Genomic DNA, 26,130 nt, shown 5'->3' on the forward strand with positions numbered 1-26,130 from the left:
TCCACCTTTATTTTGGTAGACGGCCACTAGAGAAAGACGCCTGTAGGTGGCAGCACACATCACCTCTTCTTCTTCTTCTTCTTCTGCAGACCTGTGAGGTGTTCCTCAGGGTGGACGTCAAAGGAAATCGACTGGTTCTTCTTCATAGGAGTGTCAGGTGACACATCTGCAAATACATCATGTCTACTAAAAACGCCATCGTGAGCTTTATGATGTTTCCTCCTCAGATGTCAACTTCGCTCTTCGATGTTGCTGGGAAAACTTCTAGTAAGATCAGACGTGAACATCCTCATCATGTCCTCACTGATGCTGCAAGACACGCATCACCGTGTGTGTGTGTGTGTGTGTGTGTGTGTGTGTGTGTGTGTGTGTGTGTGTGTGTGTGTGTGTGCGTTTGCAGAGGAGACGCTTGGAGGACATCATTGTGTCCAAAGTAAAAAGTAAGAACATTTCACACTTTATTCATTTCCTGAGTGACCCATTGTGTGTGTGTGTCTGTGTCTGTCTGTGTCTGTGTCTGTGTGTGTGTGTGTGTGTGTGTGTGTGTGTGTATGTATAGAATTTCTTGCCAAAGTCGAGATTCCACAACCTAAAGGAGTCACCATTTGCCAGATGGACTATCACGATGTGAGTCACCACGTGTCAGCACAAGTCACTCCAAGCGATGACTAGTGACATCTGTGTGCGTGTGTGTGTGTGTGTGTGTGCGTGTGTGTGTGCGTGTGCAGGGCGCCCTGGTGGTGTGGGGAAACATCAGCACAGTTCAGGATGTGATCCAGAAGCGTGTGAAGCTTCTTCTAAAGAGGATAGGAGTCAGCACCATCCCCAGTGACACTGTGGCGACGTAGAGTTGCCACGGCAACAGCAGCCGCTTCCAGGCGGCCAGTCACCTTTGACCTTGATGAACACACCGTGAGAAAAAGATGTGACGTTGTACCACCGGAGAACCAAACCCTCGTTTCTTTTTCATCTCCTAAAAGAAACTAAAATGTCCTTTTATGAATATCAAATATGATCAATATAAAAACAGGATTATGACCTGTGCAAACCTATGAATAAAGATTTTAATAAAAGATGCACACTTTCACACACTGGGAAAATCATTAGTCTAAATGAACGTAATAAGTAATAAAGTGAAGAAAATCACATTTCTAACGTGTGGATCTGTGTGACTAATGTACAAGATGAATAACAACGATAATAAAAGTGCGCATGCGCGCGTGTATACAACGGGATCACAATGATTGACATGTCATTAGATCCCGCCTCCACGTTTCAAACTGACCAACGGCTTCATCGGGAAGTGAACGGAAGACGTCACTACAGGAAGTTGTAATGTCGGGATCGTTGTTTTGGGTGGGAAGCATTTCAGTGTAACACCAAACAATGGCCCACCATCAAAAGCGGGGTTCATTTCTAAGCAAGGAAGCCTTGAAGACGAAACCGCAACAGTAAGACAAGCTTCTTTAGCATAAACGCTGTCTTTTTTTAGTCTTCATATCCAGCGGAGGACTAATACTCGCGGCCAGAGACACAGATAGACGCCGTGCCGTACGTCAACGTGGCCGCCATGACGGACGTATCAAGCCGACTCTGTGATGAATACAAGCAAATGTACTTCATTTCATCAGCGCAGACATGTACGTAGAAGACATATACGTTAATGGCTCTTGTTTATACATTCACACACACACTGATATACGTGGGGAACCAAATATTTCATCTTCCCAGGTCTTCCCCACATCCAATATGGCGGCCAAGTTGACGTATCGCAGAAGCGGGCAAAGCCACTGGATGGCGTCTAGCTAGCAGCTAGACACGGGTCAAGTCTGTGGTGCAGATCTTTGGGGTTGAAGGGATTGTGAACGACATCAGGTTTTATGTTTGTTTACATCCATGGAAGCACTCGTGGTTTGGGACGCCATGACGATCATCACCAGCTAGCATCCACGTTTGCTAGCAACCTTTGCAACCTCGCCTGCTGGAGTCCAACACCTGCACGCTGGGCGTCACGTTCCCTCTTGGTGACGCTCGGCGTTGATGGGGGGCTGCAAGGTCAAAGGTTAGCACGAGGAAGGTCAAGGCAAAAGAGCGGGAAACTCTCACCATGCACGTGTGTTCGGGGGCAAAGGTCACGCCTCTGCACGGCCGCTCCTGAGATCCGCCGCTGGCCGAGCGCTTCCTCATGATACCTGCGGAGGGCAACAGGTGTCATGCCACATGTCATGTGACGCCCCCCCCGCCCCCCCCCCCCCCCCCCCCCTCAGGCCACAGTGTGCCCTCCCACCTGCGGGGGGGAGCGCTTCTGCTCTCTGAAGACTGTTTCTGCGAGCGAGCGGGAAGCCTCGGCGTTGGTGGAGCACGGCGGCCGGAGAGACCACGCCCAGGGGCGGAACCTTTCCCATCCTCAGGCAGAGCTCCTCGATCTCTCGCCTCTGATTGGCCTGCAGCTCGTGCACCTCCAGCAGGTGTCTGTGGACAGTGGGGTTGGGGGAGGGGCTCATGAGGCATCACAGCTGATGGGTTTCCATGGTAACGTGCTCACCGTTCCCGAAGCTCCTTCAGTCCTTCCCACATCTCATCCTTCTCATTCTCGGATTCGTCAGAACTGACGTACGACGCCGAGCGGGTCCAAGACTGGCTGCCGGCTGGCCCCTCCCACATGCCGGTCAACCTGCGACCCGCCCCCCTCCTCCTCTTCTCCTCCGCTCCTCCGGAGGGAAAGGAGGTCACTGTGTGGATGCTGCTCTCTGATTGGCTCTCCTCATCTGGAATGCTCTCCGAGCTGTCTGACTGGCTCATCTGAGACGGGGGCGGGGAGCGTATGGTGGGCGTGGTCTTCTGGAGGGCGTGGGGCTCTGGATGATGGCCATCTGGAGGATCTTGAGAGGTTGCCACTCGGAAACGACCCACGCTGAAGGTGGAAGGTGGCACTGGACCTTCACTTCCATCATGGCCGCCCAACGCAACCTTCTCGCCGTCCTGCGCCGCTGATTGTCCAGGTGGCGGGGTGATGGCAGACACAGCCTGGGGCAGGACATCGTCACGAATCACGCAGCATTAGCATTAGCATTAGCATTAGCATTAGCATTAGCATTAGCATTAGCATTACACATTACTTTGTGTGGAGGAAACCCAGCAGGAGGGGCGGGGGGCGGGCCCGGAGCAGAACCTGTGCAAGGTAATCATGGAGTCAGGGCCAACCGATGAGGATGTGACACTGACGTGTGATCTCAGCAGCCAATTACCATGAGGGGGCGGAGTCAAGCCGTCCCAAAACTGTATCGGACTTTGAGGCTGGAAGGAAAGAACACGTGAGTTCTGATCCCGCCTATCAGAACCAGACTGACCTGGGTTCACGTGGCTCACTCACCTCTCCAGGACTCCAGCTGACTGACGCCCCCTGCTGTCTGTTGGGGGCGGGGACTGTTGGCTGAGGGGACGGAGGTGCAGACCAGGAGGCGTGGCTCTGAGGGCGGAGCTTTGAGCCTGAAGATGGAAACAAGGAAGGGGAGAAGGGAAGGTGTGGGGGGGGCCGGGCCCCGGGGGACCCGTGGGGGGGCATGAAAGACTGGGCTACGCTCATGGCTAGCGATAGCATGTTGGCCAGGGAGAAGAGGGGCTGGTCAGGGGGTGGCCACTGAGGAGGGGGCGTGACCATGGGGGAGTGAAGGGAGGAGTTACTTTGGGCATGAGGGGGGCCGGTAGGGTGGGTGTATGGATAGTCTTGGGAGGGAGGCGGAGTGTCTGGGGGCGAGACGGGGGTGACAGAAGATTCAGGTGAGCTAATTCATTTGAACAGAAAGACGACCTGACTGATTCGGGGGGGGGGGGGTCACATGGGGGCGGCAGCTACAGACTACCTGAATAATTGCGTAGCGATGGCCACAGCGGTCTGGAGAGGGGCGTGGCCTCATGTTCAATGTAAAAGGGGGACGGCTCAGCCTCTGTGGAGTCTGACAGGAAGACACAAAGTAGCAGAGACAAGATGACCCCCCCCCCCCGACATGCCCCCTCCCAACATCCTCCTATCTTACCAGTAAGGGACGAGCTGGACGGCGTCCTGGGGAGGTTTGCAGCCGCCATCTTTGGCTAACGACATAGTGACATCACTTAGACAAGATGATGTCACTTCCTGTTTTGGTTTCTTTCAACGCACCTTGGACTCGGGAAGCGGGGGGGCGTGCTGATGGATCATAGACTCCGCCCTGTTGATGATGTCATACATGCGCTGGATGAACTCCTCCTTCTCAGGCGGCAGGATGAAGTCTCTGTGGGTCTGAGGGCACCGGATACTCGCTTCATACTTCCTCCTACATAGTACTCTCTTACTACGTACTGGCCTACTATGTACTCCCTCTACATAGTACTCTCTCACTACGTACTGGCCTACTATGTACTCCCTCTACATAGTACTCTCTTACTACGTACTGGCCTACTATGTACTCCCTCTACATAGTACTCTCTTACTACGTACTGGCCTACTATGTACTCCCTCTACATAGTACTCTCTTACTACGTACTGGCCTACTATGTACTGCCTCTACATAGTACTCTCTTACTACGTACTGTCCTACTATGTACTGCCCTACTACATTCTGTCTTACTACAACTACATAGTATGGTACCAGGTATTACAGTATGTTGACAGGAAGGGAGGCGGGGCTAAGTGCTGCTCACCATGACGGAGGCGATGTCCTCGGGGTCGTCTCCGTCCAGGTCGAACTTGAAGGTCACCATCTTGCTGTCATGGGTGGTCAGCTGACATTCCACCACGCGGTCCCCCAGGTTGGACACCTGCAGGAACGAGACCGTCACGCCAACGCCAACGCCAAGGCCAACGCCAACGCCAAGCGTCCGCGTGTGACGGAGAGATGGGATATCCTCACCCCCGTGATCCTCAGGCGAGCCCTTGTTCTTTTCCTCAACTTCCTGCTGCTCACTTCCTGGTTGCTCTTATCCGATTGGCCGTCGTTGCCGTCACTCAAACCCGAGGTCACGTCAGAGGCGCAGCTGAGAGGCAGAAGAGGAAGTGGCGTCCTTGAAAGAAGGTGGACGTGCGCATGTGTGGCGTTACCTGCGTTACCTGTCCACAGGTGAGGAGAAGCCGCCGACTGATGCTGATGGCGGTTGCTGGGACACGGCGATGCTCTGTGTGGACGACAGACAAGATGGCTGCTGCTGCGCCTGCTTTGGCCCCGCCCCCTACTCACCCTGGGGAAGCGCAGCACAGGAAGGGGCGGAGGCTTCGACACACGAGCTCTGGAAATGACAGGAGGGGGCGGGGCTTCTGCCTTGTTCAGCGCACCCGGGCCGCCTGCCGTCTTTTCTTCGTCTCCTCCTTTCCTGCTGCTTGTGGGCGGAGCTTGCAGCCAGGGCGCGGCGGGAGCATCAGCTGCCTTCTGCTGGAATTTGGAGGGTGGACTCACTATTCCTCCTGACACTTGACTCACCTGAGCCTGAACGCACCGCGGCGCTCACCTGCCCCGCAGCGGGCCAGTTTGCAGCTGCTTGCTGACTGGACGTGTGGGGGGGCGGAGGACGGCGTTCCCCCCCGAGGACGGTGTCGTCCTGTAGGTCGCCCCGAGCCGAGTGGCGGCGCTCCTCGCGTTGGCGCTTGATGGCGGTGACACGGTCTCTGAGGGCCTTGGCCACCAGCTTATAGTCCCCCTCGGACACAAAGCCCAGCACCACCTGGGGGGGGGGGGCACAGGTGAGGGCCAGCCCAGCTCACGGCGGTGACGTCTTCGGGAGCTACCATTTCCTGTGACACCTCCTCCGGGACGTCTTTGTAGAGCTGGAAGAGGAGCTCGATGGCGTCGCTGTCCTTGTATTTGCCATGCAGCCTCTTGGTGCCGTCCATCCGCAGCCACAGCTTCAGCGCCGCCTTCCTGCCGTCGTCATCCTCGGCCAGCTCCACGTGGACGCCCAGCTGGCCGTGGAAGAAGCGGTGGTCCAGAAGGTCCTGGACTGTGAACCTGCAAGCACGAGGGTCCGGTGAGGAGGTGCTAACGCTAGCGTGCTAACGCCCAGGTGGCCTTCCCACCTCTCGCTGCTCTTGGTGCGGATGCAGCCCTCGATGATCTCCTTCAGCTCCGGGACCTGGACTTGAGAAAAGCTGTCCGGTTTGATTCCCTGGGAGACGGAGCGAGTGAGATGGGTGGCGGCGGGACAAAGGAGCTCAGCCGGACGCCACTTACGCTGGTGACCTTGCGGTAGATCTGAGCGGCGTTCTCGCACTCCGAGTACGGATACTCTGACGTGGCCATCTCGAGGATGCACATTCCGAAGGCGTAGACGTCCACGGCCTCATCGTATTTCTCCTCGTACATCTCCGGGGCCATGAACTCTGGCGTCCCTGAACAGAGCACCACGCCGCGTGATGTCACCGCGAGTCATGGCGGCGGCAGCTGAGGACCTTACCGATCACGCTCTTGGCAAAGGACGCCTTCTTGAGCGTGGCGAGGCCCAGATCTCCGATCTTGATGGAGGCCGAGGGTCCGGTGATGAAGATGTTGTCGCACTTGAGGTCACGGTGCAGGATGGGGGGGCTGCGCGAGTGCAGGAAGTGCAGACCTTTGAGAATCTGGAAGCTCCAGCGCTTCAGCAGCTTCAGCTTCATCTGACGGAACCTGCGCAGGTACCTGAGGGGGCAGGGGGCAGAGGGACAGGAAGTGCTGGGTGGCGGGGGGGAGCGGGGCCCGAGGGGACTCACGTCTTGAGGGTCCCTGACGTCATGAGCTCTGTCACCAGGATGGTGCACTTGTGACCTTTGAGCACCGACTTCCACGAGTCGAAGAAGCGAACGATGTTGGGATGCTGTAGAGCCTTCAGCATTCCCACCTCCTCGCCGAACCTCTGGCGCTCCACCTTGCTCAGGCGGTGCGTCTAAGGGGTCAAAGGTCAGACCATCAACGTGTGGCTGTCTTATCAACGCCAGCCAGCTGGCGCTGGTGCGGTCTGCAAAGTGCTGAGTCATCGGCGTGTTATCTCACAGGCGCACCGGCGCCGTGACATCACTGGCGTCGGCCAATAGCGGCCCAGGAGGTCAAGGCAGCACGAAAGCGTGCGTGCGTGCGTGCGTGTGCGTGCGTGCGTGAGCGCGTGCACCTGTGCTACCTGCAGCTCGCACCAGGCCACCTCCACGGTGGTCTCGGTGTCCAGACCCTTGTAGACTGTCTTGAAGGATCCTCGGCCAATCTCGATGTTGAACTTGAGGAAGCGTCCGTCCGGAGAAGACGCCACCGCCTTGGTCTCCGCCTCGTCGTGCTCCTCCTCTTCCTTCTGTTGCCACGGTAACGCCTCCCTGTTGGACGACAACAACGCCACCTCCATATCCCCCCCCTCCTCGGAGCTGCTGTCCGACTGGACGTCCGGGGACTGGTCCGCCTGGATGGAGTCGGGAAGAGGACGGGCGAGCGTCTCAGGCTTCATGGTGTCTTCATGTGGGTCTGGACCAGCAGATGTTCCTGCCGTCCCTCCTCTGACATGCTCTATCAGCCGGGGGCAGATGGTAGGAGGGGTTAGGGCAAGCCCCGCCCACAGACACCTGGAAGACAACAGCTCCAGAATGTGTGAACATTTCCATGGAAACGTCCTAATTACCAGTGTTTTACGTACCGGTACGTTGGTTGAGTACCACTTTTACGGCAAGTTCATAAAGTCAAGACTTTCACTTTCCACCGCTGCGCAGAGCGGGAAGCGGAAGTCGATTACTCACGTCTCGATGAATGTTTTCCGGGATCTGCTCGTACTGCCTGCGTCGTCCCACAATCCTTTGCGCCGCGTAATAGTTGCCAGTCATTGTAGAGAACGCTAGAGCGGACGCTAGCCCGTCAGAAGCTGCCTTTGTTGTGTGAACTGCTTCTTTTCCACAAGCACACCATGAAGGAGACGGCGGCCAAGCGGCGGGACCGAGCGGGAGGCCGAGACCGGGACTCCAAGGCCGACAAGCCGAAGGAGGTCGGCGCCGAGCCGCAGGACGTGGAGATGCCGGAGGCGGAGGCTGCTAGCTCGGCTAAGCAGCCCAAAGAGACGGACAGTCTGACTTTGGACGGTAAAGTGGACAAACTGTACCGATGATAGACCGATGATAGACCGATCATATACCTCCACCAACGACGCTGAAAGCTTAACTTCTTGACGCTAGCTTTGTCGAGCTTGTTAGCATCGGCGTTTAGCTGATGACGTCACTGAGCTAATGTTGTTTTCATATCGGTTCAAGTTTGAGCACAAACACGCCATTGTTTGATGTTTAATCTTCACATTATTGTAAATACTTCAATCCCGTAAAAGAGTCGGCTTTAATAATCATTTTGAAGATGTCCACTGTGGACGTTGACGATAATAATCGTTTTGAAGATGTCCACTGTGGACGTTGTTTGCGTGATGACGTCACTGACTGTCCCCGTCCTGGCCGCCAGACATCAAGGAGCACGTCAAGCAGATCGAGAAGGCCGTGTCGGGGAAGGAGCCTCGCTTCGTCCTGCGGGCGCTTCGGGCGCTGCCGTCGACGAGTCGGCGCCTCAACACGCTGGTGCTGCACAAAGCCATCAGCGGCTTCTTCACCAACAACGCCGCCACCAGAGACTTCCTGCTGGCCTTCCTGGACGAGGTGAGTGTGGTGCCTGCGTGTGGCGTCTCCGTCCGACAGGCGTCTGACCGCCCCGTGTTTGCGTTCAGCCCATGGACATGGTGGACGGAGACGTGCCCTTTCGTCCCAGGACGGGGAAGGCGGCGTCCAGTCCGCTGCTGCCAGAGGTGGAAGCGTACCTGCAGCTGCTGCTGGTGGTCCACCTGACCAACAACAAGAGGTTCACTGAGGTGAGAGCCGAACCTTGCGCTTCCCACGAAGGGCTCCGATCGGTCCGTCCTTCAACGTGTGACTCCGGCCTCCAGGCTCAGAAGGTGTCTGATGACCTGCTGTGCAAGATTGCCTCCAAGAACCGCAGGGCTCTGGACCTGGTGGCCGCCAAGTGCTACTACTACCATGCCAGGGTCTATGAGTTCCTGGGCCAGTTTGACACCATCCGCAGGTATGAACCTGGCTCCTCCTCCTCCCCCCTCCCTCGTCAGCTGACACGCCGTCCTCGCTCCCCGCAGCTTCCTGCACACTCGCCTACGCACGGCGACCCTGCGCCACGACGCCGACGGCCAGGCGGTTCTTCTGAACCTTCTGCTGAGGAACTACCTGCACTTCAACCTGTACGACCAGGCCGAGAAGCTCGTCTCCAAGTCCGTCTTCCCCGAACTCGCCAACAACAACGAGTGGGCCCGATACCTCTACTACACAGGTGGGGGCGCACGTAGGAGTACCTCTACTACACAGGTGGGGGCGCACGTAGGAGTACCTCTACTACACAGGTGGGGGCGCACGTAGGAGTACCTCTACTACACAGGTGGGGGCAGACGTAGTAGTACCTGTACTACACAGGTGGGGGCGCACGTAGGAGTACCTCTACTACACAGGTGGGGGCGCACGTAGGAGTACCTCTACTACACAGGTGGGGGCGCACGTAGGAGTACCTCTACTACACAGGTGGGGGCGCACGTAGGAGTACCTCTACTACACAGGTGGGGGCGCACGTAGGAGTACCTGTACTCCACAGGTGGGGGCGCACGTAGGAGTACCTCTACTACACAGGTGGGGGCGCACGTAGGAGTACCTCTACTACACAGGTGGGGGCAGACGTAGGAGTACCTCTACTACACAGGTGGGGGCGCACGTAGGAGTACCTCTACTACACAGGTGGGGGCGCACGTAGGAGTACCTGTACTCCACAGGTGGGGGCGCACGTAGGAGTACCTGTACTCCACAGGTGGGGGGGGGGCACACGTACCTGTACCTATTCCAGATATGACGGTAGTAGGTAGCAATGAAAGGAACATGGCGGTGTGTGTGGTCTCGTGTGAGTAGTGAATGTAAAGCTAATGTCCACGCTATCATCAACATTTATTGACTGTATGGAAGAAGCAATGAGCCATAAGCGCTGGTTCATGTTGTGCTGTACATTATGATATCAGGTGATATCATTGTGTATATCATGATAGATTCTTTGGCTGGGGTTACATCATCGTCGTGCATTATTGCAATGTCATGTGACTCGCAGGTCGCATTAAAGCCATCCAGCTGGAGTACTCGGAGGCTCGCAGGACTCTAACCAACGCACTGAGGAAAGCGCCTCAACACACTGCTGTGGGCTTCAAACAGACGGTTGGTGCAAACGCACACACACACACACACACACACACACACACACACACACACACACACACACACACACACACACACACACGCCTTGAGCCAGCATGCAGCAAGTGTGTGGTGTGCAGGTCCACAAGCTGCTGATCGTGGTGGAGTTGTTGCTAGGAGAGATTCCTGACAGGCTTCAGTTCAGACAGCCGTCACTCAAGAGGTCTCTGATGCCCTACTTCCTGCTGACTCAGGGTCAGTGCTGACAGGCGTTGGCGCCACCTGCAGGACATGCTGACAGTTGATGATGATTGTGGGGGGGGGGTCTGTGCAGCGGTGAGGACGGGGAACCTGTCCAAGTTCAACCAGGTGCTGGAGCAGTTTGGGGAGAAGTTCCAGGCTGACGGCACGTACACGCTCATCATCCGCCTGAGACACAACGTCATCAAGACTGGTGAGGCCACTGCAGCATCACGAGCGCCACAGGGAAACCACCGTGTGTGTGTGTGTGTGTGTGCGTGCGTGCAGGTGTGCGCATGATCAGCCTGTCCTACTCTCGCATCTCGCTGGCCGACATCGCTCTCAAGCTGCAGCTGGACAGCCCGGAAGACGCCGAGTTCATCGTAGCCAAGGTAACGCCCACATCCTCACACACGCTGCTGCACGCCGCTACACAACTTGACTGGCGTGTGTGCCGCAGGCCATCAGAGACGGCGTCATCGAGGCGAGCATCAACCACGAGAAAGGCTTTGTCCAATCCAAGGAGACCATGGACATCTACGGCACCCGAGAACCTCAGCTGGCGTTCCACCAGAGGATCTCCTTCTGCTTGGACATCCACAACATGTCTGTCAAGGTAAACACGCCGCTGGCATGGCTGCACAGGTCACATGACGTGTAAGACTGCTCTCTGTCATGCAGGCGATGAGGTTCCCACCAAAGGCCTACAACAAAGACCTGGAATCAGCAGAGGTAACACGCTCTATATTGTACATTGTATTACCCACGACTGGTCACATGGTGGACCCGCCTCTGACTCTGCCGGATGGAAGAGTCCCGAGCTGTTCACGGGGGTGGGCTTCCTGGACCCGACCTTGCCGTCCCACGACTAACACCCCAAATAAGGACAAAGCCTGTTTTAATGCCACGTTTTTATACCACTTCCACAACACCTCGTCTTGTCCAAGCATCTTCCTGCTGGGAAGTCTTGGCTTCTTTGACCTTGGATCTTGGCGCTCTTTCTTCCTCCTGCAGATAGTGCCATCAATTCCTTCTGTACAAGGTAGCGTTTAAAAAGGCATCCATAGGCAAGGGGGAGAATGCCAAACCATGCTTCCTGTCTACGCTCTGCCCTGCCCTGCCCTACCCTGCCCTACCCTGCCCTACCCTGCACTGCCCTACCCTACCCTACCCTACCCTACCCTACCCTACCCTGCCCTGCCCTGCCCTGCCCTACCCTGCCCTGCCCTACCCTGCCCTGCCCTGCCCTACCCTACCCTACCCTACCCTACCCTACAATACAGAACTGTATTGACTTCTTTACATTTGAAGCTTACATGCCATGTTCTTCTGAAATGTTTGTCGTTGAGTTGGGATTCGTATTGGCTAGACCATGATGACGTAGACCATGATGACGTAGACCATGATGACGTAGGCCATGATGACGTAGACCATGATGACGTAGACCATGATGACGTAGGCCATGATGACGTAGGCCATGATGACATAGACCATGATGACGCAGGCCATGACGACGCAGACCAAGATGATAACAACATAGACCAAGAGGACGTAGACCAAGAGGACGTAGACCAAGATGACGTAGACCAAGATGATAACAACATAGACCAAGATGACGTAGACCATGATGATAACAACATAGACCAAGAGGACGTAGACCAAGAGGACGTAGACCAAGATGACGTAGACCAAGATGATAACAACATAGACCAAGATGACGTAGACCAAGATGATAACAACATAGACCAAGAGGACGTAGACCATGATGATAACAACATAGACCAAGAGGACGTAGACCAAGATGACGTAGACCAAGATGATAACAACATAGACCAAGAGGACGTAGACCAAGATGACGTAGACCATGATGATAACAACATAGACCAAGAGGACGTAGACCAAGACGACAACGTCATCTTGAAAGAATGTGGGAAAGCCCACACCATGACGGCGAGGGTCTTGAAGCTCCTGATAGGCTAGCTGCCAGCGTTGGACTGAGTAGAAGGAGCATGCGTGCCGGTATTTGAAGACCACGCCTATGCCAGGGGAGGAATTGTGGAGGTCCATAAGTCTACTTCATGCTTGAGGGGGCCACGTTGATCTGGTCCAACTAGTCTTCTAATTATTAGCATAAAGGAGATGGGACCATTCCAGGCATCACAGGGCCCAGGAAGGGGGGGGGGGGTGCTGTGTCCCAGACATGAACATGTCTTGGTCAACCCCAGAAGCAAAGCTAAAGACCTTGTGAAGATGAGGGCTGAAGGTGTCCAGTCACAGCAGGGCTAAAAGACCACGTAGCTCCTAGAAGCCACTCAGGCCCCGTCCCACCACAGGACACGTGGTGGGATGGGGGCTTCATGACGGGGGGCTTCATGACGGGGGGCTTCATGACGTGCTTACACATGGAGATGGCACCATCTGAGGGCGGCAGGCGTTAGGAACATGAGCTGCTGATGCCTGGGGAGGCCATGCTGGCTTTCAGCAGCAGGTCTTCACGGAGCAAAACGACAGTAGCTCCATCAGCCAATCACAGTGCAGCGCCACTCTGACACGCGTGTGTGTGTGTTCAGGAGCGTCGGGAACGTGAACAGCAGGATCTGGAGTTCGCCAAAGAAATGGCAGAAGATGACGACGACAGCTTCCCCTGAGCCCCTCTGCCGACTTCCTGTCCAGACAGGAAGCGGGTGTATTTGTTGGCTGCAATGGTCCTGTCCTCTTCTTGATTTTTTTTTTTGTTTTTGCTGTGGAGTATGAACCAATAAAAGATGGCGACTTTGTTCACATGTCATTGTCCTCCGTCCCTCCATCTTTATTTGACTTTTTAAAGTCTGACGGCGTCAGGCACGAGCTGCCGATGACGTCAATCATTGTGAAATCCGAGTTGTGTGACCGCGTGTTTAAATCTTCCACGATTTCCTAAACTTGAAATGCACGCGCGCAAAACACTCGACGGGCACGCTGAACACGTGGAAACACCAGAAACCTTTGGGGTCGCCATGTTGGTGTTTGGGGTCGCCATGTTGGTGTTTGGGGTCGCCATGTTGCTTTTTATCTCGTCCATCACACGGAAACTCTGAAGTTCAGTACCTCGAAACTCGCAACAGGAAGTGACGACGCCGTTCGCGCACCGCTCCCGCTGTCCAGCACGCGCCTGTGATGACGCAACGACCTGCCGGCGGCGCTTCGTCAGTTCGTCCCTTCGGCAATCTTCGTGACGAATTCCGAGTGTGACGGCGTTTGGAAAATCCCTGCGCAGACACATAAAAGAGCCAAGTGGTCCAAATGGAAGCTGAAAGAAAGTTCGCCGACTTTGGGCCCGAACACACTGCGAGAGCGCCAAAGCCAAAGCCGCCGTGACCGACATGCACGCGCACACAGGTGAGAGGCCACACCCCCAAAATCCCGTGCTCTTTGGGTGTGTCACGTGAAAGAATGTATGCTCACTCGCCCCTTCCTGTTTCCCTCTCTAGTTTTCGGGGTTCTCTGCTGCTTCCTGCTTCCCAGCTGGCTGCGCTCGGCGCCCGTCGCCACTTGGCCGCCCGCCGCCACTTGGCCGCCCGCCGCCACTTGGCCGCCCCCCACAGACGCCGTGGACCGAGCCAGGATGTTGGCGGACAAGATCTCCAAAGGCATTCCGGCCGTGCACGGCGCCGTGGTCAACACGGAGGTCAGCTGCCATCGGCTGCTCTGAGGGGGCGCGGCGTTCCTGACCTTGCCTGTTTTCTTCCTCCTCAGGGGTTGACCCTTGACCTTTTCCAACCGGCCGGCAGCCTGCAGCTGATGGCCGCCTCGCTGGGCATCCCCCCCGCGCCCGTCCTCAAACCGCTGTCGGACAGCTTCACGCCGGTGAGTGCCGACCTCCTCCGGTTTCCAGACCTCCGGGGTTCTCTCGGGTTCTGTAGCCCCTCTTTGTCGCCCCCTGCAGGACACGTGCGTGAGCCGCATGCTAGCCGGCGGCCGGCTGTACCAGGGCCTGCTGGGAGTTTTATCCCAGCGCCTCGACGGGCTGGACGACCTGTGGACCGACCTGCGAGACCTGCTGACTCAGATCGCCAAGGTAAAGTACATGCAGCGAGCGACGTGCTAACAGCGAGCGACGTTAACATTGAGAGACGTGCTAACAGCGAGAGACGTGCTAACAGCGAGAGACGTGCTAACAGCGAGAGACGTGCTAACAGCGAGCAATGTTAACATTGAGAGACGTGCTAACAGCGAGCGACGTGCTAACAGCGAGCGACGTGCTAACAGCGAGCGACGTGTTAACAGCGAGCGATATGCTAACAGCGAGTGACGAGCTAACATCAAGCAATGTTAACATTGATAGACGTGCTAACAGCGAGCGACATGCTAACAGCGAGAGACGTGCTAACAGCGAGCAATGTTAACATTGAGAGAGGTGCTAACAGTGAGCAACGTGCTAACAGCGAGCGACGTGCTAACAGCGAGCGATATGCTAACAGCGAGTGACGGGCTAACATCAAGCAATGTTAACATTGATAGACGTGCTAACAGCGAGCGACATGCTAACAGCGAGCGACGTGCTAACAGCTAATTTGTTCGGCAGGTGAAGAAGGCGGCCGGACTGAGCGAGGTGGAAGTGGATCAGAACCAAAGCGTGGACCTGGCCTCGCATCTCCATGGCGACTACGAGCTCCAAGTGGCGGCGCATCTGACGCTGTGGCAACTGCGCTCCTTCTGTCACGACATGATCCGCAGCCTGAGGGCGCTGGCCGCCTACAGGCCGCCGCCCTCGCTTGCACGGTAAACGCCGGCCTTTCATCCGGAGAGGACCACTTTGAATTTGGCGGAATGCCGGACCACTGAAAGACTTCTCCGCTGCCCCCTGCTGGACAGAAGGTGGACACGGCGTGCCGGCAGCCATCTTGAACGTGAAGGTTATTTATGCTATTTATGCTATTTATTGGACCAAAAGCTCAGCCCCGGGAGGGAGGGAGGGAGGATGTCAGCAGTTTCAGTGATTGACACTTCCTGTACTTTCACAATAAGGGCCTTTTATTTGAAGTGGACGACATGACAATAAATGTTCTCCCATGGGATGGGGTCAAAGGTTAACAATGGTGTCCAGTTTGCCTTCTGACCATATTTGGACGGTGTTCAGCTCCTGCGCTGCTCCTGCTCCTTCCTGCGCTGTTTCTCCTTCTGTCTCTCCATTTTGTCCAGCGCCTTCCGCGCTTTTTCGGCCGCCGCCTGCAAGGCTTTGACGCGGCGCTTGAGAGCGCCACGGTCGGACGAACTGAGCACGCCCAGGCCCTGCAACGCGGCAACGTGACACCTTCACGCTACGTGGCTGTGAGGCACTTCCTGACCAGCGTTCGTTACCTTCAGCTTGCTGCCGTCCAGCTGAAGCAGCTGGCGTCCGTCCACGTCCGCCGCTCTGAACTCCGGGACGTAGCGGTCCATGCTGACGTCCCCCAGCCACTCGCACACCTGCTGCGTGGTCCAAGAAGACACCTGAGAAGACGTCTCGTCGCTGGGCTGATGCAGGCGGAGGAACACAATGAGGACAGGTGGGACCGTCGGGACGAGCCGCGCCGTGCCGCGCGTGTCCTACCTCGTCAGAAGACTGGGACAGCGTGTGGTACGGATGCGAGGACAGGGAGGCGGACAACTCCAGGTGGGGACAGGCAGAGGGGGACGTCTGCGGCGGGGAAAACTCCTCACTGAGAGCCGACTCCTGCAGGAGACACAAGGAGGCAGTTAGCATGTAGCCGCTAACAGCGAGTGCCGTGTCAGCACCTGTGAGGAGGACCTGCGAGGTCTGCCAGACCCCGGCGGGGGCATCTGGGGGGAGCAGGGGGGCGTTCCGGAGGAGGACAGAGACCCCCGACCCTCGGAGAACCAGGAGAAGGACACGAAGGATGCCGAGGCCCGAGACGGACTCTCCGACGTCTGCCTGGACACAGAGGTCAGAGGTCAGCGGGCGTGTGTCCGCCGAAGGGGGCGGGGCCTCACCTGCTGCCCGCTGAGAGTCGCTCGCTTTTGTCCTTCTTCACTCGCAGGTAGGACCGCCTCAGGGTGACGCTGACAGACCACATGACCGCATCATCAGTGACATCATCACGGGCAAAGGGGAGGAGCCTGTTGCTGTGATTGAGGCTTCAAACGTAAACATGGCCGCCGCGCTCACCCCAAATCCAGGAAGCGTCTTTTGGTCTTCTTGTCCAAGACTGGAGGACTTCCAGGGTCAGCCGGACTCGAGTCCCGACTCGGGTCGGATACTAGAACTGATGGACACACACCCGCACACTCCCTCTCAAGAGACTGTTAGTGTGTGTGTGTGCGTGCGTGCGTGCGTACGTGCGTGTGCATGTGCGTGTGCATGTGCGTGCGCGCACCTTCGCTGTCGGGTCTCCTGCTCCTCCTCCTGTAAACCGGCGAAACGTCGGAGGAGGACGGGCACGACTTGGATGGCGAGCTGGTGGGCGTCGCCAGAGCCTCTTGAGACGTGGCATTAGTCAGTTGGTGGTACCGCCTCCTCGGAGTGGCAGCCAATGATAGCCCTCCGTCTTCAGGGGAGCGTCGCACCTGTGACAAAACAGGAAGTGGGCAGGGTCGTCGCCGTCCACGCACCAGCACGGTGACCTGTGATTGGCCCACCAGTGACGTGTCGAATGAGAAGGCGGGGCTCCGCACAGACAGCAGTGAATCTGGAGAAGGGGAGGAGCCTCGCTTTGTCAAGCGCAGCGGAGAGTGGGCGGAGTCCTGCTGCACACACACACGCCAGTCAGGTGACACGTTGGCATGGCTGGCTAACACAACAGCATCATTCCCACGACACCTCCTTCCTGTCCACGCCGTCCTCCCCCTCCGTGGAGCTCACGCTGTCACGGTAACGGGAGCGGGAGGGGCGCTGTCGCCGCGTCTTGACGGACAGCTGAGCCCGCCCCTTCTGGATGCTGTTGTCCAGCAGCTCGGTCTCGGGGATGGGGTCTGTCACATGATCACCAGAAACACAGCTTGAAAAAAATCAAGAAAAAAAGCCGGGGGGGGGGGGGGTCTCACACACACACACACACACACACACACACACACCACCAGCCCCCTGGTGGGCGGGACTCACCGAACACGCAGTCGCTCTCCTCAAGGTTGGCGGACATGACTCGGCACTTTCTACAAGACACAGGGCACGCGGTCATGTGACGGGCAGCGCTTTGTTTGTATGATGTTAGCCTAGCCTAGCATCAGCCAGACATGTTAGGGGTGGGGCCAGGGTGGCTCCTCAGAGGTCAGCTGGGGTGGAGGGACCACTGCACGGACGTCAGGGCGGGGGCGGCGGTCGAGCAAGGCGGCGAGGACTGCAGTCGAGAGAGAGAGAGAGAGAGACAACAGGAAGTGCAAACATGCTGACGTCATGCCATGTTTGTCAGCTGATCAGCCGTCCGCACGTGCACCCGCATGTCGCTGCCATCCATGGATCTGATCATTCCATGTCACGTGACGATGCATCAACCGGTGATGATGGCGATGATGAAGAATTGGACTTACTTCCTGGCACTTCCGTCTGATGGATGCTGACAGCTGGAGGCGGGATGTTGCCTCACCGACACTCAGCACAACCGTGCGTCGTGCACGCGCGCCAGACGCCAGGACCGAACCACCGAGAGTGGGGGGGGGGGGGGTGGCGTAAAGACGAAAATGTACCGGAAGTGTGGTGATGTGCACGCAAGTCCAAGCTGGTTTTCGTTCTTCTTCCTGATCTTACTACCCGATCTTCGCCCGTCCTGGTCTTGCTTGGAACCGCTAGCGTCACGTGGGTGTTGCAGTAGCAGCACTGTGCGGCCAGGGAGCGCTGTTGGCGCCGCGCGATGACGTCACAGCAGGAAGCAGGAAGTGGTCTGTGGCGGCCTGACGCGAGGAGGGCGGGGCTGAGGCAAGCTGAGACGAGCAGGTCGGAGTGGGCGGGGCCAAAAGAAAGGAACCTGTTCCAGTGAGTTTGGACTCACCCTTCAGGAACACACAGAACCAACTCGGCATGTTTCCACTGGTACTTCCTCTCGGACCGCCATGACAGGTAAAAGTCTACTACTAGTCTCTACTTCCCTAGCTGGGTAACCGAGCGATCTCCAGTCCAGCTAGCTAGCCATGGATCTGCCGAGCCGTGTTTCCGGTCATGTACAAAGTTAGTAGACAACGAAAGAAGAACGAGAGAAGACGTTTCCTGGTCGCTAGCGAACTTGTCAGCTGCTTAGCTTTCGGCTCCTGCGTGTTCGTGCGTGTACGTGTGCGTGTTTGGAATGTGTGCTTGGGTGTGTTGGGTTCAACTTTCAACTTCCACACGACGTTTACATGAAAGAACACACGGTGGACTGCCCACAGCAACACTACTTTCATGCTAGCAATGCAGCAGTAGTGGTGGACGTACTACTACTGCTACTGCTGCTACTACTACTACTACTACTACTACTACTACTTGCTTATAAAAGTCCTGGACTGCTTTTGGGCTGAAGTTTTCGTCCAGATCCTTGGGGTCCAGGCCGAGGGTCCAGGGGTCCCGGAGGACTTCTTGAGAGTCACGGTTGCTAGGCAACCCGCCGTTTAACGGACAGGCGTGGCCGCCAATCGGAGTGCACCAAAGTCACGTGACACTTCCAAAGTTGTTTGTTGTGGCCACGCCCACCGCGCGCCGAGGCCAAAGGTCGTCCTGTCACATGATGTGTCCTCAGAACGATTGACAGCGTGTGTGCGTCTCAGGTGTGCGTCTCAGGTGTGTCAGACTGGCCTGGTCCCCCTTGCGTGTGTTTACCTACGCCATGGCCACGCCCTCCCCACAGGCTGGACACACAATGCTACGTTACTCACTACATGAGTAAAGTGGAGCATGAAAGTCTTGAAGCAGTCCAAACTACAGCGTGACAAAGGCAGGAAACACACACACACACACACACACACACACACACACAAAGTGACACTTTGAACTCTGGACTGGACAAAGAGTAACATAACAGACACACCGTGTGTGTGTGTGTGTGTGTGATGTCAGGGAGGGATGGCGTCCAGTGGGCGGGGCTTAGAACAGACAGGAAGCAGACACTTCCCTTTGTAAACAACACAAGGCTGGGATCCGCCTCCTGCTATTGTTCGGTGCGTGCGTGCGTGCGTGCGTGCGAGCCTATCATATTTTCAGCCATATTTGCGTTTGTGTGCGCCGGGCGGAGAGGAGCGCGTGAAGGTGGTCGTTGCCGTGCGGCGCTCTGCTGTGGACATGTCGTGACAGGAAGAAGGCGAGCGAGTGGAACATTCCTTTGACGTTTTGAGACACGCCAAGGTGACACGAGATGTGCTTCCTGTTTCTTGAAGGAAGCTGATGATCAGCGCCGACCTTCCACCTGTCCATCAAGCTGAGTGGCGTTTTCACCATGGCAAAGACGTCCGCCTTACTTGGCAGAGGTGAGTTCAGCATTAGCGTTAGCATTAGCGTCAGGTGGTACGTGCGCGTACACTATGTAGCATTAGCCACAGGCTTGCTAGTAGCATTGGCGTGACGTCGTCATCGTGGTCCTGTCCCGTCTTGAAGGTTTGGGTCTGGTCCTGGTGGAGTTTCAGTATGAGTACCAGGGTCGGGACGGGTCGCTGATCTCCATCAAACCTAACGAACGCTACGTCCTGCTGGCCAAGACCAACGAGCACTGGTGGCAGGTCCGAAGCGACCACGCCGCCAAGCCCTTCTACATCCCCGCCAAGTACGTCAAGGAGCTGCCGCTGGACTTTCCTTCGCCTCTCAACTTTGCCGACCCGCCCGCTTCTGACCCCGCACCGATCCCTGCGGTGGTGCCGGTTCCCGTTCCCGTCCCTGTTCCGAAGGTGCTGGAGGAGCCTGCCGGGACCAGAACCAAGCCCAGTGATGAGGTGACAATTCGGCTCAAACCGGAGACCTCGGGTGGATACCGGAAGACTGAGAACCGCATGTCCACATTTGGCGTTCCGCTGGACTTCCATGAACCCTCGTTGCCGCGGTATTCTAGCATCCCTCTCGGTCCTGAAACCGGTCCTGAGACCCCGGGCAAAAAAACTCTTGATGACCAGAGAGACACTGGGAAGTCTCGCGTTCCGAGCTTCAGCCCAGCCGACCCCGCGCTCACAGCCCGACTCCACGTGCACCCCATCCCCGTGGAGACGCCTGTGGTCCCCGAGGCGCCTGCCCACAACGACCTTCAGGGTGCGGGAGACCAGGAGGCCTCCATGGTGGAGGAGGAGGTCGCAGGGGAGGAGTCCAGCAGCCCAGAGAGCATCCAGGAGGAGGAGCACCCCAGGGGGGTCCATGAGGAGGAGTCCAACCACATCTACGAGTCTATCCAAGACCTCAACCTGGACCTGGCGGTCATCAACAGACCGGAGAGTCCTGGTCCTGGACCTCCCACCATCGAGGTGAGTGTGACTTTTGACCTTGTTGACATGATGTGACCTTTGACCCTGACTAACTATGGATGTGCCACGAACTTTGACCTGGCTGTGTTTTCATGGCGGCCATCTTGTTCATGTTGCTGTGGGCATGGCTAAGCCTCTGCTGGGACAGGAAGTATTGATGTCCTGTTTAACCCGCCTCACTGCAGGCTCCGCCTACCTACGCCCCTCTGCCGCTGCCTGACTCCACCCCATCCGCCACAGACCACACCCCCTCCGTCCCTCATGCGACGAGCCCCGCCTCCCCCCTCAGCCCTCAGGATGGGTGGCAGGTCAGTGACCTTTGACTTTTGGGCATAGTATAGTAATAAATAATATGTAGTAGAATATACTAATACACAATATGTAGTATAGTAATAAATAATATGTAGTAGAATATACTAATACACAATATGTAGTATAGTAATAAATAATATGTAGTAGAATATACTAATACACAATATGTAGTATAGTAATAAATAATATGTAGTAGAACATACTAATACATAATATGTAGTATAGTAATAAATAATATGTAGTAGAATATACTAATACACAATATGTAGTATAGTAATAAATAATATGTAGTAGAATATACTAATACATAATATGTAGTATAGTAATAAATAATATGTAGTAGAATATACTAATACACAATATGTAGTATAGTAATAAATAATATGTAGTAGAACATACTAATACATAATATGTAGTATAGTAATAAATAATATGTAGTAGAATATACTAATACACAATATGTAGTATAGTAATAAATAATATGTAGTAGAATATACTAATACATAATATGTAGTATAGTAATATATAATATGTAATAGAATATGGTAATATATAATATGTAGTAGAATATAGTAATAAATAATATGTAGTATAGTAATATATAATATGTAGTATAGTAATATATAATATGTAGTAGAATATAGTAATATATAATATGTAGTATAGTAATATATAATATGTAGTAGAATATAGTAATATATAATATGTAGTAGAATATAGTAATATATAATATGTAGTAGAATATAGTAATATATAATATGTAGTAGAATATAGTAATATATAATATGTAGTAGAATATAGTAATATATAATATGTAGTAGAATATAGTAATATATAATACAGCCCATAATCCTAAAGCAACATTAGTAGGCTACGTGAGGAAGTAGGGTATGAGTGGGAGAACTTCACAATAAGAGCAGATAAGATAACATGAAGATACAGCTTTTATTGTGAAAGGCCCTACTTCCTCCTGGTTTTGCAGGTGCACACGGACCAGGATAGCGGCAAAGTCTTTTACTTCCATCCCCTCACCCGCCAGACCACCTGGTCCGACCCGCACGGGCCCCAGCCCCCCTCGCCCGCGGACCGGGAGCCCCCCGCCCCCTCTCAGGTAGGACAGGTAGGACAGAAGGAGGGACATGTGGAAGTCGGCATCTTGTCCCACAAGGCCAGCTGCGGCCCCCCTTGGGAGCGGCTGCGGGACCCCGCCTCAGGACGGGTCTATTACTACGACCCCACGTCGGGGGCCACGTCCTGGACCGCCCCCCCGCCGTCCTCTCCACTGGGACCCGACGATGACGATGACGGCCCGGTATGACCCGTCTGTCACAGGTCAAAGGTCACATGTCGTGTTGCCAATCCTTGTGTGTATGTGCTTGAAACTGAAGCCCCCCCTGCCAGAAGAAGATTATCCTGTGGACTCGCCCGATGACACCGTGTTCACTACGGTACAGCACACACACACACACGCACACAGACACACACGCACACACACACACACACACACGCACACGCACACGCACACGCACACGCACACGCACACGCACACGCACACGCACACACACACACACACGCACACGCACATGCACTGCGCTCCTGTTTGCTGAAGTAAAGATGCCTGGCCGTGTTTGCAGCCCCCCCAGGCCAGGCAGCAGATGATTCCCAGAGCGCATGTGGATTTGAGGGATGGCGTGAGCCCCCAGTGGGGGGTGGGGAATGGCGTGATGGAGGACAGAGGCTGGAGACACAGCGTGGCTGAGGACGTGAGTGGTCCAATGGGATGGCCTGACGCGCCCCCTGGTGGACGGATGAAACATCTTCTTCTCTTTCTTGGCCAGATGCTGCTTTCCCGCCACCTGAGGAACACGTCTGACACCAGCGAGGCCAGCAGAGGCTCTCCAGACAGTCCACAGGTACACACACACACACACACACACACCTGGGGGGCGAGCTCACCATGCTGTCATGTGTGAAGGTCTTCCTCAGGAGGAACCTGTCCAATCGCAGCACAGACTCCCAGCAGGTAAAATGCGGGTCCAGGGCCCTGATTGGCCGCTGAAGTGTGTTGTTGTTTTGTGGTTGCTATGGGAACCAGCCGCTAACGCCAAGCTAACATCCGGGGATTGCTTGGCATGCCGGGTTGCTGGCCGGAACCAGTCCAGTACCGCCTGGGAGAACACAGTCATGTGACTTCCTGTGTGTGCCTCCAGGGACACCTGCTGGAGAAAGCGGGAATCGTCAACAAGACCAAAGTAGTGGACAACGGCAAGAAGATCCGGTGAGACGTTGTGTGTGGTGCTGCGTGTGGCGTTACGCTTACCTGGCGCTGTGCTGCACAGGAAGAACTGGAGTCAGTCCTGGACCGTCCTCCACGGGGGAATCCTCACCTTCCACAGGGACCCCAAGTCTGCCCCCAGCGGGAACATGGTAGGCACCAAGACACGTTCACCTCCGACCTTACAGAGGTGGCCTGTGACATGCCCCCCATCATGATCTCCCCCCATCATGATCTCCCCCCATCATGATCTCCCCCCATCATGATCTCCCCCCAGGCCAAAGCCTCGCAAATCGTTCCGGAGTACACGGTGGAGCTGAGAGGAGCCTCCATCGGCTGGGCCTCCAAGGACAAGTCCTCCAAGAAGAACGTGCTGGAGGTCGGCTGCGTTGCCATGATTACACTTTCAGCCGTGTACTGGCCGGTCGCCATGGTTACTGTTACCAAGCCCTTATTATTTCATTGGGATTGTGGTGGTCCTTGAAGGCACCACTGTCACGTGCCCCCTGCCATCCTCAGCAGGACTGGGCATGCTCCGTCACGTGCTGCATTCAAGGACGGGAAGGTGTGTAGTTTCATCCTTGCGGTGTGTATTTTGTGTGTGCAGCTGAGGACCCGTCAAGGTTGTGAGTACCTGATGCAGTACGACACGGAGAGCATCATCAGTGATTGGCTGAAGGTCATACAGGACACAATCAGACAGCTGGTATGCACACGCACGCACGCACGCACACGTGCACGCGCACGACCAGTAGCCGCTAAGCAGGCGTGTGCTTTAGGAACAGGAACACGTGTCAGACGACGAGGAAGACGCGTCCTCGGACAAGGAGGACAGAGAGCGGAAGAGGACGAGTGAGTCTGTCGCACACGTGAACCACGCCCCTCGGCTGTGGGCGGCGACTGGAAGGAAGCCAGCGGAGTGACTTCCTGTGTTGTGGTGTGTTTGCAGCCACCAGGAGCTCCTCGGGCGCCGCCGACTCGGAGCAGACACGCGTTCGTACCAAACTGCGTCGCTTCCTGCAGCGCAGACCCACGCTGCAGAGCGTCAAGGAGAAAGGCTACATACGAGGTGGGCGCACCGCGTGGGCGCACCGCATGGGCGCACCGCATGGGCGCACCGCATGACCCCGCCACATCATGTGTTTGCTGCGTTGTGCAGATAACGTCTTTGGCTGCCATCTTGACACGCTGTGTCACCGGGAGAACACCACCACGCCCAAATTCATGGAGAAATGCATCCGAGCCGTGGACAGGAGAGGTTAGCCCCCCCCCCCTTCTTCTGGCTGATTCTTCTTCCTCTTCTTCCACCGTGCATGTGTGTGCGCTCGTGCCTTCAGGCCTTGACGTGGACGGGATCTACCGAGTGAGCGGAAACCTGGCTGTGATCCAGAAGCTGCGTCACAAAGCGGATCACGGTGACCTCATCAGTCTTGATGCTTCCGTGGTTCCTCGGCTAACATTAGCACCCGCCTACTTCCTCCTTCTGCAGAGGAGCACCTGGACCTGGAGGACGGCCAGTGGGAGGACATCCACGTGATCACCGGAGCCCTCAAGCTCTTCCTCAGGGAGCTTCCCGAGCCGCTCTTCCCCTTCAGCTTCTTCGACAAGTTCATCGCCGCCATCCGTCAGCGTGCACGCCCTCGCCACACACGGTCACGGTCACGTGCACATGACCTCAGCTGTCCGTCTTGTGTCCCAGCAGAAGTTCCAGACTACAGCCTGAGGGTGTCCTACATGACGGACCTGGTGCGCTCGCTGCCGCTGCCCAACCACGACACCATGGAGATGCTCTTCAAACATCTGCGCAGGCAGGAGCAGGCCGTCAATCAAACGCAGACACGCCCCCAGCCTCCTCACTCTGACCTTGTCACCCGCCTCTCCGCAGGGTGGTCGAGCACAAAGACTCCAACAGGATGTCGGTGCAGAGCGTCGCCATCGTGTTTGGACCCACTTTGCTCCGCCCCCAGATGGAGTCGGCCAACATGACGATCCACATGGTCTTCCAGAGCCAGATCGTGGAGCTGATGCTCAACGAGTTCCACAACGTCTTCGTGCAAAGGTAGCGCTGCCAGACGCAGATGCAGCTGCCACGGAACCTTCCAGAACCCTCAAAGAACGCCGTGACAGGTGCTCGCGTGAACGGACGCAGTCGGAACATCCGGGAGTTCTAAGATGGAGCCACTGGGAACGCTGGCGCCCGCCCAACGCAGTGACTTGCCTTTTTGTTTAGGACCCAAACCAGCTGGGACCTCACAGGACCTCACCACTTCAAGCGGTGCAGCTGGACCCTTCTAGAACTGGACTGGATGTGATCTTCAAGTGCACCTTCTGAACAAAAACATCAGAACCTCATAGAACCACTCTGGGAACACGCTTGGCCGCTGCTTCAGGAACTGAAGCTTCAGGAACTGAAGAGGAGCTGGAAGAGGAACGGCTGAGTCCAAAGGACTCGTATGAAATGCACACGTTATTACACGGCTAGTGACAAGACAGCTGACACTTTGATTGATTGGGCAATGGTCGTGGAGAGAAAACATTAAAAGTCTTAGAAAGTACTCCAAGTATTCCACTTCCAGTCTCTCATCCCACATAGCACAGTTCCACGTCAGAACTGGTGCTCAAACCATTACAAACCATAATTAGGACTGTACAATAATCGTTTCATTTATGGGAGACGTTAGGAATATTGACTCTGTACATACAGTACATACATTGTACATACAGT

General features: G+C 55.7%; 5 protein-coding genes across 24 annotated transcripts; 3 read left to right on the forward strand and 2 right to left on the reverse strand.

Annotated features, from left to right (window-relative positions):
- Positions 1 to 1,042: 1,042 nt before the first annotated feature.
- Positions 1,043 to 8,167, reverse strand: LOC131103362 (serine/threonine-protein kinase WNK4-like). Of its 6 annotated transcripts, none has more exons than XM_058049574.1 (20): positions 7,120 to 8,165; positions 6,716 to 6,888; positions 6,424 to 6,644; positions 6,201 to 6,358; positions 6,047 to 6,135; positions 5,759 to 5,978; positions 5,482 to 5,694; positions 5,214 to 5,405; positions 5,087 to 5,151; positions 4,890 to 5,013; positions 4,681 to 4,797; positions 4,160 to 4,279; positions 4,038 to 4,092; positions 3,864 to 3,956; positions 3,374 to 3,747; positions 3,249 to 3,297; positions 3,120 to 3,172; positions 2,546 to 3,027; positions 2,288 to 2,472; positions 1,043 to 2,192 (listed from the first exon to the last, which is right to left on the reverse strand). In XM_058049574.1, exons 1-20 carry the CDS (start codon positions 7,432 to 7,434, stop codon positions 1,957 to 1,959), a joined length of 3,534 nt encoding a protein of 1,177 aa, XP_057905557.1. In that variant the 5' UTR covers positions 7,435 to 8,165; the 3' UTR covers positions 1,043 to 1,956. The 6 variants fall into 6 exon arrangements, with proteins under 6 accessions (XP_057905557.1, XP_057905556.1, XP_057905555.1 ...); XM_058049573.1 differs by having other exon boundaries at positions 7,111 to 8,165; XM_058049572.1 differs by having other exon boundaries at positions 1,043 to 2,048; positions 2,107 to 2,192; positions 4,890 to 5,405; positions 7,111 to 8,166.
- On the forward strand, positions 1,322 to 13,215 carry psmd3 (proteasome 26S subunit, non-ATPase 3). Of its 2 annotated transcripts, XM_058049592.1 has the most exons (13): positions 1,322 to 1,451; positions 7,879 to 8,056; positions 8,424 to 8,614; positions 8,683 to 8,823; positions 8,899 to 9,035; positions 9,103 to 9,293; positions 10,110 to 10,213; positions 10,333 to 10,447; positions 10,527 to 10,646; positions 10,721 to 10,824; positions 10,893 to 11,048; positions 11,114 to 11,164; positions 13,003 to 13,215. In XM_058049592.1, exons 2-13 carry the CDS (start codon positions 7,885 to 7,887, stop codon positions 13,078 to 13,080), a joined length of 1,560 nt encoding a protein of 519 aa, XP_057905575.1. In that variant the 5' UTR covers positions 1,322 to 1,451; positions 7,879 to 7,884; the 3' UTR covers positions 13,081 to 13,215. The 2 variants fall into 2 exon arrangements, with proteins under 2 accessions (XP_057905575.1, XP_057905574.1); XM_058049591.1 differs by lacking the exon at positions 1,322 to 1,451 and having other exon boundaries at positions 7,132 to 8,056.
- A 143-nt stretch (positions 13,216 to 13,358) lies between these two features.
- Positions 13,359 to 15,580, forward strand: LOC131103372 (uncharacterized). Its single transcript, XM_058049608.1, has 5 exons — positions 13,359 to 13,810; positions 13,903 to 14,099; positions 14,168 to 14,278; positions 14,358 to 14,489; positions 14,997 to 15,580. Exons 1-5 carry the CDS (start codon positions 13,795 to 13,797, stop codon positions 15,195 to 15,197), a joined length of 657 nt encoding a protein of 218 aa, XP_057905591.1. The 5' UTR covers positions 13,359 to 13,794; the 3' UTR covers positions 15,198 to 15,580.
- Positions 15,412 to 18,915, reverse strand: samd14 (sterile alpha motif domain containing 14). 10 transcript variants are annotated; one of them, XM_058049598.1, is made up of 11 exons: positions 17,939 to 18,904; positions 17,645 to 17,748; positions 17,514 to 17,563; positions 17,232 to 17,383; positions 16,789 to 17,158; positions 16,581 to 16,677; positions 16,406 to 16,474; positions 16,190 to 16,346; positions 16,005 to 16,127; positions 15,773 to 15,928; positions 15,412 to 15,703 (listed from the first exon to the last, which is right to left on the reverse strand). In XM_058049598.1, exons 3-11 carry the CDS (start codon positions 17,548 to 17,550, stop codon positions 15,548 to 15,550), a joined length of 1,317 nt encoding a protein of 438 aa, XP_057905581.1. In that variant the 5' UTR covers positions 17,551 to 17,563; positions 17,645 to 17,748; positions 17,939 to 18,904; the 3' UTR covers positions 15,412 to 15,547. The 10 variants fall into 10 exon arrangements, with proteins under 10 accessions (XP_057905581.1, XP_057905579.1, XP_057905580.1 ...); XM_058049596.1 differs by having other exon boundaries at positions 17,645 to 18,904; XM_058049597.1 differs by lacking the exon at positions 17,645 to 17,748 and having other exon boundaries at positions 17,939 to 18,902.
- On the forward strand, positions 17,802 to 25,949 carry arhgap27l (Rho GTPase activating protein 27, like). Of its 5 annotated transcripts, XM_058049578.1 has the most exons (20): positions 17,812 to 18,464; positions 19,751 to 19,840; positions 19,968 to 20,818; positions 21,004 to 21,126; positions 22,113 to 22,442; positions 22,519 to 22,578; positions 22,765 to 22,893; positions 22,969 to 23,043; positions 23,106 to 23,153; positions 23,341 to 23,408; positions 23,470 to 23,557; positions 23,683 to 23,784; positions 24,013 to 24,111; positions 24,185 to 24,257; positions 24,355 to 24,474; positions 24,565 to 24,663; positions 24,743 to 24,820; positions 24,895 to 25,029; positions 25,108 to 25,213; positions 25,291 to 25,946. In XM_058049578.1, exons 2-20 carry the CDS (start codon positions 19,810 to 19,812, stop codon positions 25,466 to 25,468), a joined length of 2,793 nt encoding a protein of 930 aa, XP_057905561.1. In that variant the 5' UTR covers positions 17,812 to 18,464; positions 19,751 to 19,809; the 3' UTR covers positions 25,469 to 25,946. The 5 variants fall into 5 exon arrangements, with proteins under 5 accessions (XP_057905562.1, XP_057905559.1, XP_057905561.1 ...); XM_058049576.1 differs by having other exon boundaries at positions 17,809 to 18,464; positions 24,895 to 25,213; positions 25,291 to 25,947; XM_058049580.1 differs by lacking the exon at positions 23,106 to 23,153 and having other exon boundaries at positions 17,815 to 18,464; positions 25,291 to 25,945.
- Positions 25,950 to 26,130: the final 181 nt, after the last annotated feature.

Source organism: Doryrhamphus excisus, chromosome 15, assembly GCF_030265055.1.
Source record: "Doryrhamphus excisus isolate RoL2022-K1 chromosome 15, RoL_Dexc_1.0, whole genome shotgun sequence".
Taxonomy (NCBI): Eukaryota; Metazoa; Chordata; class Actinopteri; order Syngnathiformes; family Syngnathidae; genus Doryrhamphus; species Doryrhamphus excisus.